Source organism: Passer montanus, unplaced genomic scaffold, assembly GCF_014805655.1.
Source record: "Passer montanus isolate IOZ18808 unplaced genomic scaffold, ASM1480565v1 scaffold50, whole genome shotgun sequence".
Lineage (NCBI taxonomy): Eukaryota > Metazoa > Chordata > Aves > Passeriformes > Passeridae > Passer > Passer montanus.
In genome coordinates, this window is record NW_024369930.1 from 5,235,697 (window position 1) to 5,252,832 (window position 17,136).

General features: G+C 38.9%; 1 protein-coding gene across 2 annotated transcripts in view; it reads right to left on the reverse strand.

The window, feature by feature from the left end:
- Nucleotides 1-17,136, reverse strand: part of RELN (reelin) — a 279,911-nt gene that overhangs the window by 127,104 nt on the left and 135,671 nt on the right. For both annotated transcript variants that reach the window (XM_039723749.1, XM_039723748.1), the window contains exon 9: nt 2,862-2,958. In XM_039723749.1, the coding sequence (XP_039579683.1) occupies nt 2,862-2,958 (97 nt within the window). The remainder of the gene's footprint in view (nt 1-2,861; nt 2,959-17,136) is intronic.

Genomic DNA, 17,136 nt, shown 5'->3' on the forward strand with positions numbered 1-17,136 from the left:
AGCTTCTATGGAGATCAGAAAATACCTGCCCGAGGCAGAGTCCCACTGTGCCAGGCAGGGCACATCCAGCCCAAACAGGGGGCCTGGCTTCAAAGAGAGCACAAGCTAAGGCAATAAACCACAGAGCAGTGTAATGTTTGGAGAGCAGGAGGATAGGATAGAGCAGGACCACATCCATGCTCAGTGCTGGGCACGGATGGTGACTGGGTATTGTCAGGTATTTTGCAGGTATGGCCAAAAGGAAATGTTAAGGAAGCTTGTTACAAAAAAAGGTCTCACAAAATTTGATTTTTTCCTTTATCAAAAGAATCTGCTGACTTCTGATGTCTCAGTCTCTTAAGACTTGGATGGAGCAGAATGGCTGGAGAGAAAAGCTAGGAATTTTCTCTGACAAACACGTACTTCCAATCCCACACCCCTGCTGTCAGGATAATTCTGTGCATGGGGAGGGCCAGGTTGTCTTTCTTTCCATGTTCTGCTTCAAGAACAATACAGAAGAAGCAATCCATTTGTTCTCTCTCTTGTTGCTGAAAATACAGAATGAGGGGCGGAGAGTCAGCCCTGGAGCATTACTATTAGGCAGTGATTAGGTCCTTGAGCTCTTCAGAGAGCTGTGAAAGGATTGAGGTTCACCCTGAAGAAGCTGGGGATGCGTGGGAGGCTGGGAGGAGGTGACCTCAGCTGACTAAAGGGATATTTCAGACCATGTGGCACCATGTTCAGTATATAAACTGGGAAAGAAGGAGGGAGACAGCATATTTGGAGTGATGGTGTTTGTCCCCCAAGTTACCATCACACGTGATGGGGCCCTGCTCTCCTGGAGATGGCTGAACTCCTGCCTGCGCATGGGAAGCAGTGAACTAATGCCTTGTTTTGCTTTACTTGTCTGCACAGCTTTTGCTTTCCCTATTAAAGCGTCTCTACCTCAACCCAAGAGTTCTCTGGTGTTTACCACTCCAGTTCTCTTCCCAGCCCTGCTGGTGGGAGAGAGAGCCTGTGTGGGGCTTGGCTGCTGGGTGGGGCTGAACCTCAACAACCTCCCAGCGTGTGCATCAGCTGTATTCAAACCTCAGGCTGCAAGGAGTTACAAAACTGAGGCTTGAAGGATGTCAGCTAATCAATGTTCTATTTGCCTTGGTAGTGATGCTTTAAAGGGTGAATAGTTTGTCAGAGACAATCCAGAGCTTTCAGGGGAAAAGGGAACTGAACCAATATATTCCTTTTATAACAGAAAATAGAGGAACTTTTCTGTTGAAGGCGAAGCAAAATGCCGAAAAGCAACTGCGTTTGTCCCATATTCACAGCCAGAAGGTGCCCCCACAGATCTCCTGCCCTTGCTAAGCGCTGTGTCTGTCACCTTGGAGGTGCTGTCCTGCTCCCTGAGCCCTCCCTCCCCGGGAGATCTCTGCCCTCCCTCCCCGCAGTCCGGAGCTGACATCCCACCCACAAAACACAGCATCTCCCCCTCACAGATGCCCTCCTGTCCCACATCTCCCCAGCTCTCCCACCGTTCCCTGGAGCTGCATGCAGTGCTGTGGAATCTTCTGGGGCACATTCAAATAAACACTGCAATTCTCACGGAGCACGGGAGAAACGAGCATCCTTCCATAATTCATCCTCTCCCTTTCGCACGACATTGCTCTATTGACCTATTTTCTACTGCTGGCTCCAGCATCAAAGTTGAGGAAAGAGAGGTCAAACTGCATGCACATTAACTCCAAAAAAAATTTGGTCTCAAGGGCTTGTGCTTGCATCCTCACAACTCTTAAGTTTCCTGGTTTGCAGAGCAATGAGAGCAACTGAGCTGATGTTACAGACTAGGTGTGTAACTTTGCATCAATGTGAGAAAAATAGAATGCATTGTGTGGTTACTCTGAGGCAACTTCAGTGCCCACAGTGAATTACTCTTGCTTTATATTTTTCTGAGACAAGAATTAGCACCAATTGTTTTACTAAAATTTATGTTTTTTTTCAATGAAATTGTAGTTCCACTCCCACAAGGAGTTGGAGGATGAGATACTGAAATACACAACCTTCCAGCTAGAGTTTTGCTTCTTCATCAGAGATTAAGGTCCCTCTTGCTCTGCAATTTGCCTCAAAGGACTGAAAATAGGCTCAAGCAAGTCACTTGTACAGCACTGACACTGAGGTAATGCAGGAAGGCACACTGAGATGCTATGAGTACATTACATATAAATAACAGCTTTTTCTTCTCCAGTTGCATAATTATGTTTGTATGACATTGCACAAAATGCCTTTCCTATTATTACTTAATAAAATATGCTCTTTTAGAAAAATCTATCTTTGACACTGTCTCTCTTTAAAGGTGTGGATATTGTGATGAAAATATTTAAATTTTCCATTCATAATCCTTTGCATTTTCATGTATGCCAGCTGGTTTAAAAGCAAGGCACTATTTGTCATAATCTTGTTATTACAAGAATGTTAAGAGCAAAGTGCTCATATCAAACTATAAAATGTTTTTACTGAACATTTTAATCTACCAAAGTAGAAACTTGAAACATTATAAAATATAGCCCTTGCTGACATTAAAAATGGTGCTAAAATGAAAAAAGTCATCAAAGTTTTGTTTTTTCAGGCACTTGATCCTTCTGGTTATTGGAGTTGCATTTTAAGTGTGAAGTGATTCTTTTCCTCACTTCCCACGTAGTCAATGGATGAATTTATGATTTACCAAACCTGGTGGCAGTTCTGCAATTAGCCAGGAATTTCACCCCTCATCTTTTGTATGAACAAGGAGAACTAAAAAGTTAACAAATAAAACAAGTTTTGAAAGAGCCAGGCTTAAACACCACCAGCTCAGCTGGGAAACACGAAAATTATTAAAGAGCTGTACAAACCTAATTTTCTCCAGCTGAGTCCAATCTGCAGAAGAGTTCTTACTGTAGGACACCGTGATGCTGGGATCTGAGTAACTGAAGCGACATGAGCCCGATCCTGGGAAAGCAATAAAACGAGAAGTGTTAACGACACAATGAAGCATAAATGATTCTCCAATAACCACAGTTGCTGACTGTGTCTTTGTCACCTTATCACTTCTCCCCATTTTAAAGTGCTTTGATTGATGATGAAATTTCCTGTGATCTGTTGCTGAAAGTAAACACAAAATAATGCATGCTTTATGAGTCAGAAATAAAGTAGAAATGATAAATCACAGCAGTGCCATGTAATCTCTGCAAATTTCCCAGGGGAAGCCAAGTAAATTACTTAACACCCCCAACTGCAGGAAAAAGCCTACCATCTAATGTTTAAACAAAACCTTCTTATTAGAGAATAATTCACATAGCAGAATTCACAGGGAAAATAGTAAGACTGTTTTTCATATTACTGTATAAATAAAAAAACTCTAGAAATAAAAATACAGTAAGAAGAAAATATATACAGAATTACTTGAGCCAAAAGCAAATGTGATTTAGGAATTTAAAAGAACAAAGATATTAGAAAATTAGTTATTTTAAGGTTGCCTGAAGGAAATTAAATTAAGAAATCATCCAATATACTCCCTAGATCCTATAATTAATAACAAACACTTGATGCTGATCTGGGAATCTCACAACACTTTACAAAAATGAACTAATTAAGCCTTATGGCACCCCTGCAAGGTAGGGTAATATATTTACTTTTGATTTATAAAAGAGTGCCTTCTGGGTCTTGTCACAAAAGATGAGCTTAACAATTAATACATGGGGGGTAGTCAAAGTAAGATGAAAACAAGACTAAGAAATTCATCCCAGAAAACATGATAAACAACCTGAGCTGTAATTAAACACACTAAAAATACTATTTTTCCTCAGACACCAGATAATTCATCCATCTCAGAAAATTTGATGTTCAGTGAAACAGACACATCCTAGCCTTTGCTCCAAAGATACAATGTCATAAGCGTGTGAGATTGAAAGCAGCAGACATCATGTACTTGCCATGTTTAAGAGAAGGAGCTCTCAATTAAAGAGCATCTCTGATGGCATCAGGAGACCACTGAGTGAGTACCACAGCTTTGCTCACACTCTGAGTATGTATAATATGTGCCACAAGTAGTATGTTATGTAAATGTATGTCTCAGATTCATTCAATCGCACTGAAAGTTGTGTAAATACATAATTTAATATATGTATAAATGTATATACACACTGCTGACAAGAAAAATAGTATCATTTTCCAACACAGAGTGGTTATTTTTGTAAAAGAAATAAATGGCCTGATTAAAAAGGTGTTAACCACTTGTACAAGAGAACAACTTACACATTTTAATGGGAACATATGTCATTAAGCACAAAGCTTGCAGCCCCAACTCCCCTGAGGCAGTTCACATTCACAGCTCTCAGCCCTACAGAACTGCTTTTCTACTCTGAGACACACATCACATACCTCTGCAGGGGTCTGAAAACCACTCCAAAACATGGGATGAAGTCTTGTGTCTAAAATTTTCTCTGATACATCAACTAGATTCCTGGAAATGATCCACAAAGTTGTTTTCCTGTATCTTTCACTAATGTTAAATTGCAAATAGAGTAACAGATACTTCCGAGCCACTACAGCTGCATGTGGCATGTTCAGCTGGTCTGACACATATTCTTGCTGTAAAGAGGCACAGAATAATTAATATTGCAAAGGCAGCAGGACTTTGAATTACCAGCCATGTATCCAGAATCACTACAAAGCAAATGTCTGGTTATATTTTACTGACAAGGCATTTTATTTCTATCATATTAAAACCAAATGATGTCAGGAAAAGCCTTTGCGTTTCATATTTGCCCATCTGCTGAGATGGTCTACTTTACTGAGCAACATCTGCTCTCACTTCCTACTTCTGTGGAATTTAGGAGTTCCAACCCTTAATCACATTTGTTCATTTTATTTTAGAGGAATTCAGTTCAAAAATCAGGGAATTACAGCCAGTTTGATGTCTTTGGTCAGTCAAAGGCTGTGAGGTAAAACAGCAACATACTAAGTTTTATGTCAGCAGAAATTAAAATAACATAAACAGTAAAAATAACCAGTAATATAGACTTTATAACCTGTGCCATTCCAGTTAGTGTTACAATCAACTTTTGGTACAGTGCTCTTAATAAAGTGAAGTTGAAATGTGGTGCTTAAAAAGGGAAAAGACCAGATGTACTGCACAATCAGCATGAAAATGCTGTCTGCTAGATCTGAACACCCTCAACTGTGCAATGAAGATCAAAGCTGTTGCTTAAAAGAAATAGTTTTACAAGGTAGGTGTGGTATTTCACTTTTGATACTGGAAAAAGAGCAGTGGAGACAATAAAAAAAGGAAAGATAAACACTGAGTTTTATTATTATTTTAACAATCAGGCTGGATTGTATTAAGATTAAAGATAGTTTGGGAAAGTCCTCAAGCAGCAATTACTAGATGTGATGACAAATGTGTTTTTATCAGTGTGTAAACCCTCTTTTTGTATCTTCTTGACTCAAAATAATAAGACATTAAGATTATTTTTCATGTACCTATCTAATTCTGCAAAACTCAAACTGACAAAAAAATTTAAAAGTATTGATCTGGTACTTGATTCTTTTACAAAACTAATAGACATCCTAGTTTACATTAGGAATTTCTCCCCAAGGAAAGGGAGGAGGGTGAACATGCAATTGCACTACAGGACAGGGTTTACTGAGATGGTCTTAGGAGTCACTGCCTTTCAAAATAATTTTCAATATTACTTTCAATATTACTATTACTTAGTACTATGGCTCTTAGTCCCTATCAGTTATTTCAGTAATCCTAAACGAGGCTTATTTCAAATAGAAATCTGCTTTTTGGATTCTTGCCTCTACCTCGAACAGCAAAGCTATATTCTTACTTTCTGAACAAAAATATGATCAGAACTCAAGTAATATCACAGGAATTGGGGCCAAAAAAAATTCAGCTTGAGAGGGAGGTGTCCTTCCCACAGCTCCCAGGGATGGTAATAAACAGTTTGTCAGCTCTGAGCAGAGAAGAAGAAGCAGGATATCATGCCATAAATATTCACATCTTCCTGTCCTCTGAAGGAAAAGTTGTACATTAAACCTTTTGAATGAGATTAGATTTTGTTTACTTTAAATCAGGAAAGCTCAGGATTTGAATTAGCCCTGAAAATGGGTAGCAAAACCTGCAGGATGATTACTGTAAACAAGTCTGTGTTAGTAAACTACTGCATTAGAGAAAAAATGCTGTTTATTCCTTAAGATGAGTGTGTCACAGCAAGATTGATGCCTTGGTGAGGTTATTGCTAGATAAATCTGGCTAAGAGTTAGGATTATACTTTCAATATTAAGGGTTTGAATGTGTAATTACCTATTGGGAGTGGGGGGCACCCCAAACCATCCTCCAATAAAGAATAGCCAAATTTTTTCTCTACATGCATATAAGGCAAGATTGTCCTCGTGTTTCAGGAACAATGTATTTTTTTTCCTTTGGAGTTATTTTACTCCTTTTGATATACTTTAATCTGATGTTCACAGACTTCCAAAACTTTCAGAGAAAAGCTAGAGTAGAGACAACCTTCATGGATTTAATTTTAAATAATACATTTGAAGCTCAGACAACAATTTTGTCTGTTATCAAAAATTATGAGCAGCTTCTGTTATAAAACCCAGCCATTTCCATATACTGAATATTCTGAAACAGTAATTTATTTGGCTGGAGCTTTACATGTTTGGATTTTTTCCCAAGCCAAATTTCAATAAAACAAAATTTTCTTAAAGTTGAATCCAGGCACCGATGCTAATGGAAGAGGGTTTTAACTGGCAGAGTATGGGATTGCTAAACATGTCCTAATAACTGCTTTGTTAATTCTGCTTAGCTAAACAGGAAAGAATAGTAAAATGAAACAAAAGTATGTTTCTCAATTGTTTTGCTGCTTGTTTCACAGCACAGGTAACCCATAGCCAGGACCTGACAAGCACTGACCACTCTCAGCATATCCAACTGAAACAGTCATGGGTTTTTGTATTTTTTAATTTTAGGTCTTCTTAAGGTGATTTTGGCCATCTAAAGTACTGGTGAATATTTTAGCTATTTTATTTTCTAAATGCCATGTAGGTAGCAGTACTGAGAGTGTAGTATTTCAGGAGAGATGTTATGAAGGCACCACATATCAGCTGCTTGTATCCAGGTATTCAGTTATTTGTATCCAGGCTGACAATGGCAGGAAAAATTAATTCTCACTATGGCTTTGCCTCCAACTGTGTCAGATTTACAGAAACCCAAGTCATACATCTGTTGGTCTCTAAGATTTCTTAACAACATTGATCAGAACTGGTGTTTTGCTGAGATAAAACTGGGTGCCATCTGCAAGGGAAGCAATATTTTGCTCCTTATAGAGTGTGATGTCCTCTGCCTCTTGACAACTCCTTGATAGCTCCTGTGAGTGCTTCCGTGGATAAGCAGATGAGATATCTAATGCTGGCTTTAGGGAGAATCAGTCTAATGGGGACTGCACAAGAAAGATGCACACAAAAATTGTGCAGAAGGGTTCAAATTGTGTCCTGCATGCAGTCTGAAAAACAAAAGGGCGCTGGGAAGAATCCCTTTAATCTAATACCACTAGATTACATTTATTAATTTTGTTAACAGGATGAATAATGATTAGTGTTTGCTAAGGATTATAATTTTGTGATATCACTTGAATTAAGCCAAACTGGATAATATAAATGACTAGTGGTCAAATCTGGCTGGCTTGCTAATAATTTTTCCAATATAATGAACCATACAGTTTGGTATAATGAGTGGTCCACGGGTTCTGATATTTTTTGCGTGTATGTTTATATTGTCTTTTGATCAAGAAGAAGATAGTTTTAACCATTTTAAAACACAGAATATTTAGTGCTGGATATATGAGATGCACTGATACAAAAATATGCAAAGCACTGTTCATTCCATTCTGTTTCTGAAAATTTTCTCAAGAGAAGGTCATAAGAGCAATTTTATTTTTCTTTGAAGTCACAACTTTGAGTTTAGTTACAAATGTGATATTAAATTATCACATTTTAGATCTTTAGACTTTTTAAACAGCTCTTCCTTATTTGTAGAGTGAATTCAGAGTACAAATAGGTATTTTGAATCTCTAAAAATATTCAAATTAAAAAGTGTAAGAACTACATCGTATTTTGTAATCATCATCTATCTGTTCATGGAAACAAATATTTTTATTGCTGGCTGTTTTTCTTTCCCTTGTGGGAAAAGGATTTTAACTGTCTGTACTCTTGTATGTGTTCTGATAAACAATCTGAAACAAATATCTGGCACTAGGAAAAAAATGCCAATTGTCTTTGCCTTTCATAAAAATCTGATCTACTTTAGCAATAGTGAGAATTACGAATTTAGTCATATAAAGTCTCACTTACTTATTTTCTGCAGGTTTCTGAGAGCAGCTAATTTTTGTTCCACTGGCAGATTTAGGCTGCTGCTCCATTTCAGAAATACTGGGTAGTAATTTACATCTAAATAAAACTAAAGGGTTGATGAGCATGCTAAAAGCCCCCACTGTAAGATTGTAAAAGATGAGGAGAGGAATAATTAGTAAATACATTTAATAAAAATCAATCAGAAGAACTTCCTAAATGAAGTCCTGAAAGTTAATCTGAGGGTAAACCTTAGGAGGATGGGGCTCTGAGCAGGCTGTCCTTGCCCAGTGTGTGATCCTGGTTGGAGCATGGAGCAGGTGATCACCCACGGGTCCCTTCCCTTCCACCTCCTGCCAGGATTCCCAATAACAGCAAATGTACTTTTCATGAATTAATGCAGCTAATTTCCTTTAGATGAGAAGTCTGAGGAAATACTTATCTGGTTCAACTTCCTCTTAGTCTATTTATATTCAGAGATCTGATGTGCTTCCTGCACTCACACAAATTTGTTCTCTTCTAATGAACAAGCTCAGATCACAATTCATATTGCTTTTTGTGCTGAAAACGTTAAGGAGAGAAAAATAAGCCAAGCAGAAAGCTGTGTTTCCTTCATGCCAGTGTCCAATTTATTCTGATGTAAAGCTATTTATAGTGTCTCTTTCTGAGATACAGCCAGCAGGTATGTGCTTAGGTAATAAGTCTGTTGCCAAAGAAATAATTACATGATGCTAAATTTAACCATGCTTTTAAGTGCACCAACATCATATAACAAAGCACCTTGCTGAAGGCAAAGTGAGCAAACTTGCTTAGACCTGGCTGAAATGGTCACCCAGGAACTGTAGCTACTGAAACGATAGCATCATTAATGCTCCCAAAATAATTGCTGTTGTTCTTGGATGTCTGACAAAATAGCAACCCCTGTGTTAAGGAAGCATTTGCTACTGGGGTACCCACATTCTGCCCTTCAACATTTCTGGCATTAAACAGTTAATGTCAGATTCTGTGGAAGTCCCCTAAGTGAGAGGGTGACCCCTCAGTGAAGGTGGGCAAAAAGTAAATGACACCATGTGAAAGTAGCTCAGTAGCACACTAACACATATCAGTAAATAGAAAGAGATGCTCTGTGTAACTGTGTTTAGCAGGCAGTTGTGAAGGTCTATAGTCAAGAAAATGAGCACCATAAGGTGCTGGTAAAGGTATTAAAATCCTGCAGGAAAACACGTGAAGTTTTATTTAGATCCCTACAGCCAGTCCAGTCTAGAGGCAATAGAAAACACACATTGGTCCTTTCACACAGCAGTCTCAAGAACTGCTGTGTAAAAGGAGCTGTCTTGAATATACAGGTATGAAAGTCCTTTCTTTGGCTGAAATTCTCTGGCACCAAGAAAATGTGGGAAATCATTTTTCTCAAGCCAATTCTGTGCTGAGGTGTCTCTCTTTTCTGAAACCCAGTAAAACTGATTGCCTGCCTTTAAATTTCCATGCAGGTAGATAACAGTTAGCTTGGTAAAAATTGTTTTTTGCAATTCCTGATAAGGTTTTCTATTTTTATCTGTTTTTACTTTTCAGTCCCTCACCCACTGAAGGAACAGCCAGGATTGTTTTGATGAGCTGAGGGCTTCTCAGTGCCACCCCCCCCCACCCAGGAACTACAGATGTTCTGTTGTTCAATTCAAAAATGGACCTTTTTAATCATGTGTTATCCATGTACAATGATATGAGCAGGATTAAGATGAGTCTGTCTGTAATCCAGCATTCATTATTTGCAGTGACCAATTCCATAATGGCCCATGTTTGATTGCAAGGTGGTGGCACAGCCACCTGCCCTGGATCTGAATCCTGAGGCTCTTTATCTTTTCTGCTTTTCTCCATGTAGTAAATCTTTAACGCTCACATTTTAAGTCCCAACAGTGGCTGAGAAACCCTGGTACAGAAGTAATAAAGACAATATTTCATTGTAACCTTGGGCTAGCCAAAACAACACAAATCATTTTGCCCCAAGGCCATTAAAATGTCTTTCAAATACAGCATCAACTTTAAACCCTGGTTTCAATCTGGGTGTTACCTAGGCAGCCCCTCTTGTAACACTCAGTGACATAAATAAACACCACCTAACATTTCCATATGCTATGTGAAGATTACTTGATGATATTACTTACCTGCTTTATTCTTTCACATCAGATGTAATGTATAACCTATGCATCAACACAAACAGTTTTTCTACCAGAAAAAATTAGTAGGTTTCATGTCAGACAATAGCAAATGGCAATTTGGGTAGCCAAGCAAAAAATGAAAAAAAAAAAACAACCAAACAAAAAAAGATCCATATTGTTTTATTGGGAGGGAATGGAAAATGAAGAAAGCAGAAGAAACGCAGAATGGTGAATGACACCAATTTTGGTATTGAGTTATGTCTTATTAAATTCTCAAGCTTTTTCCAAATGTATAGGAAAGAAATTAGGACAGAATAACCTGAGGGTTTGAATATTTTTAATGCTGTACTCTTGTTGCTTAGAAGGGACAGAAGCTAACTCGAGTAACAAGGAATCTGTGGCCACCAGAACTGCCCCTCCTTGCTGGTACCACTGGGAACACAACTGTGTGGATGTGCCATGCCTGCACAGGAAACCTGGAAGGCACTGGAGAAAGAAATTTGTGTGACTGAGGGAATCACCCATGCAGGTGACTAAAGCAAGGGAGGTGGCTCAACATGCCCAAAACACTTGGCACCACAGCTTCCTCTATGAGGTTTTTTGGTGTTCAGCTAACAAGATAGTGATAAATTCACACGATCAAGTGCTCCTCCATGCTAAATTCAGAAGGGATTTGTTTTTCACTTTGGTATTTCTCTAGAGATGTGTGAGTGAATTTTCCTAGCAAATCTGAAGGAAATCTCTATCCAGTTATGCTGAGGCTGTCCCACAAAATGCTATTACAGCATTTGTCAGTCATCCAATAGCTTCTGCTAATTATAAAACTGACTAAACAAAATTGGAAATTAAGAGAAAATGATCAGCACTGATTCCTTTCAGCCAAATCTAAGACCTACATAGCAAAACATGTTTGGAAATGTTCTATCGAGTGGTCTGAATTCAAGCAGAGGATAAACAGCATAAAAGCACTACTGTCAATATAACAGCTGCCACCAGATCTGAATTAAAACATGATAAGAACATAAATGATAAATGTCTCTAGACTATTACATGGGGCCAAATGTAGTCATCATTGCTGTCATGGCTGAGCCAAAGTGGAATTGGGGTATTTCTGGTGGGAAGCAGAAGGGATCATCATCCCATGCACATCTCTGCAGAGTGCTCCAGATGCTGCTCTAGGGGACAGCTCTAGCAGTGAGAAACTGCTCCACAGAAATACATGGAGCTCAGTGAATCAGCTGCACTATTTATTTTAGTAAGATCATTTTTTGTTCATCATGATTTTCTATTTGCTGAGGTTAATAGAGAAGTAAATGTGAGTTCTGAAGCACAGAATCCTATCAGGTAAGGACTAATCCAAAGGGCACATTCAACAATTCTAATTATGATGTTGATGATGTAATAATAATAATCTCTAGATTGAGCACACATCAAGGTAAAATAGTATTTACATTATCTACATAATACAATAAATTTTATAGTTTAATTCTGCAAGACTACACTGGTAACAAAGGCAAATTGCTGCTACAAATGATAAGTGGAATAAATAAGCCTGAAAAAAATTGCATTTTACTTTGTAAAGGTGATGAACACTATCCATGCTTTGTCTTCAGCAGCCATCACCAAGACCATTAGACCATAGATTTTTCTGGGTAAAACAGCTTTCACATAGATCCTAGTGACCTTGGTAATTCAGGGAGAGAAATAAAGTCTGCTGCTAATGATTCACTAACCTGATGTCTTAGGGTGAAGCAGGACATGACATGAAAACCTTTTGGAATTATTATGTCAAAGATCTGCATCCAAATCAGTGACCCTTACTCATAAACTAATTAAAAGCAATCAATAGCAGATTTTAAATAGTTTTCTGAATTACAGTCACAGAGGGCTGTGAAATCAGCAGCATTAAAAACAGACTGTAAATAAATGAAGCCACATAGAAATCCTTGCTATGTGCATTGCACATACACCTCACCACTTAAAAAACATGACAGTATAAATGTAAAGTCACAACAGGTAATACAATTACTCTGCAGTTAAGTACAGCTGATGGTCTGATGGGCTTTAAAAGCTCAGGAAATTGGAAGTGAAGACAGGGGTGATTACTCAACCAGAAAATAAAGTTGCAAGAGTAGAAAGTGTGTTGAACAAGATTGGAGAAATTATTACTTCTGTTACTGGTTAAAGTGATTATACTGTAAGATTGCCAATGAAATATTTATGTATGTAAGAGCAGAGAGTTTGGCATTTTATTTCCTTTGAAGGAAGATAGAAAATGGGGGAAAATTGGGTGCTATATAATGAAGTAGTAACACCCTTAGCAACACCTCTGCACCCTGAATTACCAAAAAGTCCTGAATAGTTTAATACCAACAGTAATATTTCTAAATAATATGTTAACCATATTGAAACCAGTAGACATACACCTTTACCCTTACTATAGAGTTCCATTAGAAAGATATTAAGGGACATTGATAAGCTGCTGGTAGGTATTGTTAGTGATTGTAATAGATTAATTTAGTACACGTGGAACCCTCTATGGAATACTTGTCAAATGCTTAATCAACAGTTAACCTGGTCAAATAATTTGGAACAATGGAAACTGCAATAGATGGCAGAGAAGTGACTGGATGATATTAAAGAAGCCAACAACAAACTGTAACTCTTGGTCAGCCCTGAAGTAAGTGGGTGGCTGACCATTGTTGGTCCCTTCCCACTGAAATGGTCCTACTCTATTCTACCCTATCCTATCCTCTCCCCCAAGCAGAGGGAGAAAAGGGCCATTCTTAATCTACAAGTAAGATCCAAATGCTTGTGGTTCCAGACCAGTGAGCAAATCACAACATAAGTGACCCATCTTCTGGATAATATCTTCTGGGATTTTCCTGAGAGGACAAACAGAGTCCATCTGGCAAAATCAAAAGGCACTCTCACAGATTAAAGCCTGATACTAGGTGGGTGGCTGATCATTGTCGATCCCTTCCCACTGAAATGGTCCTATCCTATCCTATCCTGTCCTGTCCTGTCCTGTCCTGTCCTGTCCTGTCCTGTCCTATCCTATCTCACAAGCAGAGGGAGAAAAGGGTCATTCTTAATCTGCAAGTAAGGTCCAAATGCTTGTGGTTCCAGACCAGTGAGCAAATCACAACATAAGTGACCCATCTTCTGGATAATATCTTCTGGGATTTTCCTGAGAGGACAAACAGAGTCCATCTGGCAAAATCAAAAGGCACTCTCACAGATTAAAGCCTGATACTAAAACCTCACTAAAAACTGTTTTACTGAAGGTTGATGGGCTAGATTGGATTCATGTCAAGTATTTTCTTTAGCAATAGCTAGGGCATTAAGCATATGATCCATGCAGAGAAGATGCCTAAAGAATTTCCAGTGCCATGGCCTGGCAGCATTCAGGCACTGAGGATCACCTGTGCCCATGCATCTCCAAGTCTCTCATGTTAACAGCAAATAATGTTCTCACGCCTGGCAGCATTCAGGCACTGGATCACCTGTGCCCATGCATCTCCAAGTCTCTCATGTTAACAGCAAATAATGTTCTCAGAGAGCAGCCCCTTCCTTGCCAGCTCTGTGGTATTCTCAGGGTCCACCAAAAGTGGAGGGACAAGATTAATTATTTTATTTATTGCTGGAAAAGTATTTTACATCATATTGAGATTCTTGTAAGAGGTTTCGTTTTTCAAGATAAGCATTTACACCAATATTACACATACAATGGAACAAAGCTTTTTAATTTTAATTTAAATTTAATTTTCCATTAACAATTTTCGCATTGTTTCACACGTGGCTCCAAGGAGCACCTGCCCTGGAGGCCAGGCTGGGTGTTGATGCTCATCACAGCATCTTGAGCTGCAGCAGAGGCCCTGCAGAGAGGGAGGGATGGGAAGCACCTCCCGTGCTGAACTGCCCACGCAAAGCCTGCACAGCCCACACTGCCCCAGAGCGCCTGCTGAGGAGAACACCCAAGGAACAAGCTTAAGCACAACAACCTGCACACCTCACACCTGGCCATTGCTCCCTGAAAGCCTTTCCCCTTCTCCCCATGGGATTTGGTGTCTCTTTCTGCCTGTATTTAGCTCAGTTGCTAATCTCTCATTACAGTCACCTTCCACCAGAGTGGCCCATGTGAATGACAGAGCACATTCAATCCTGGGGAAGCCCAGGGATGCAGCTGAGGGGAAGAGGCTCAGATTTGGAGATAGAGAATATTTCAGCTAATGAATCAGACTAATGTTGTGTGGCAGCTGTCCAGAGGCTTTTGTGCACTATCCTGCAATTCCCAAGCTGTTGAATCAGATGTTCTGGCCTGAGAGAGCCCAAAGACATTGCTTTAAATATCTCAATTAACAATCCACTGAACATTAAGGAAACTGCTAGACGTGTCAGTGTTGGGTCTTGGAGAAATGTAGTGATAGGTGATTAAGACAGTTGCAGTAATCAAAATTTTCTGCACACTTGGGCACAGAATGCATGAGTGTAAATATCTCCCCAGCCCTGGACCTGTCCTGAGTGGATGCTGCATGACAGACAAGTTCCTCTCATTCAGAAAAGATACTGCACATTAATGTTGTCCTGTGTGCTGAAAATGCCTTACTAATTACCTTTTCATCCTAATTAAGCCTTCTTTTTAAGTGCACCTTTCCAACTGCCTTGGCCTTTAAAGAGCAAAACTACCAAATACATGATGCATGAAGGAGATCACACAGAATATCAACTAATGAAAAATTCACTAGTCTGTTACCCTCCCTGACCGCAGCATTTAAAAGGATCTGGAATTCATGGTGAAACCAGAATTTAGCTTCGGAATTTTTAGCTTCATTTCCTAGTTCTCTACCTCCTATATAACTGCAAATACAAAATTCCGTCTGATAATTAGTGGCAAGAGAAATTAAAATGTGCACTCTTTAACAAGGCCAAAGCTATGTGACAAATTTAACACAAAGACACCCCCAAAGGATTACAGTTTAAGCTATTCTATGGCTGATAGAAAGTGGTAAACACTCTTTAAAATAAAAAGCAATTCCCTTGGATCAGTCCCTAAATGGGGTTATGATTAAATCAGACATTTGGGAATAAGCTGGAAACTGGATTCTAAAGCCAAGTATTGCTGAGCTCAGCAGCAGTCCCTGGCTCACGCTGGCTTCTATCAGTTACAAAACCAATCTGCATTGTATTTCAAACTCATCACAGGCACATGGGGAAACATGATACATTTTCAACTGGCTGAAATTTGGTTTACTTGGATGTGTATCCACCCTCTCTGCTCCATCATACTGAGGATTTTACTGGCTCCTGATATGGGTTCAGGCATTGTTATGATATATTGATGAAAATCCCGTCATACAGAGTATTTCCTGCTCAGCCTTTTCTTACCCCTTTTTTATTTGACCCTTCCCATCTGACAGGCACAAATGCTCCTAGTGAAATACCAAGACTCATTTTGAAGGTTCTGGGAGCCTGCACTGTTGTGCAGTTCACCTGCAGCAGACACCAGGCACTGGGCTGTGGCAGGACACACCTTACCCTGCTGTTAACCACCCTGCGTCACTGCAGGAATAATCCAAAATAGATTTTTGCAAATTTTCATGAAAAGTGAGATTCCTCCATCATTGCAAGTATAGAAGTCACATCTCCTTGTGCTTCTGTCAGTGAGCAGCACATCCCAGTGGATCAAGTGAGCTGCTACCCTTCCACTGTCTGAATGAAACTGCAGGGCAGCAACAGGCTGGTTTTCATCTCAGGTACCCAATATTTATGCATTGATTCAGATGAGGATTGGAGACATTTTTTCTGGCTTTTTAAAACTAGTAATTCAAAATAAAAGGATAGATACCAGTCTTTAGATATATTAACACTGCAGTCAGAAGCAGGTACTGATGACTTCCAATACCCAAATGAACAATTTCAGGTAAAAAACAAATTTAAATGATGTATTTCTGAGCCTTCTAAGATTTTGATTTCCAATCCATTAAAAAATCCAAGCTGTTTTCCAAGCTGCATGATTGTTCTTATTTTCAACTGAGATTTCCAGAGTTTAATCACACATCTCCTGAGATACGTTTGGAGAATTACTTTTTTAAAAATAGGAATATGATTTGGAAACACATATCCAGGGGTCTACAGAGAAAGCAGGCTACATTTCCTGCTTGCTTTTTCACTGAACCATCTATATCACTAGAACACTTTTCCTTCATATTTTCAATGTTGAGAAATGAGTTAACAAATTAAGTGTGTTCCAAATTTGCCCTCAGTCCCAGACTCTACCATAATTTATAGCCATAAATACACAGTGAAATGTGCAATAACTCACAGTATTCTGAGTAATACTGCATACAACCATCCTGTTGATGATATGGACTTAATAGAACTTAGTCTTCATTTGCCCTACCTGTTCTCTTTGTGCAAATGTGTTAAAACCAGCACTACCTTGGTGTAACTGGAATGTATCGGGGGGTTAAATGACAAAACCCTTCTTTTTTATTTTTTTAAATTTTTTTTAGAAACAATAATCACACTTCAGCGAAAGAGCAAGAAATTATAATGCTAAACATCAGGCTATAAAATAGGAGAAAAAACCAGAACCCAAACATGGCTTATC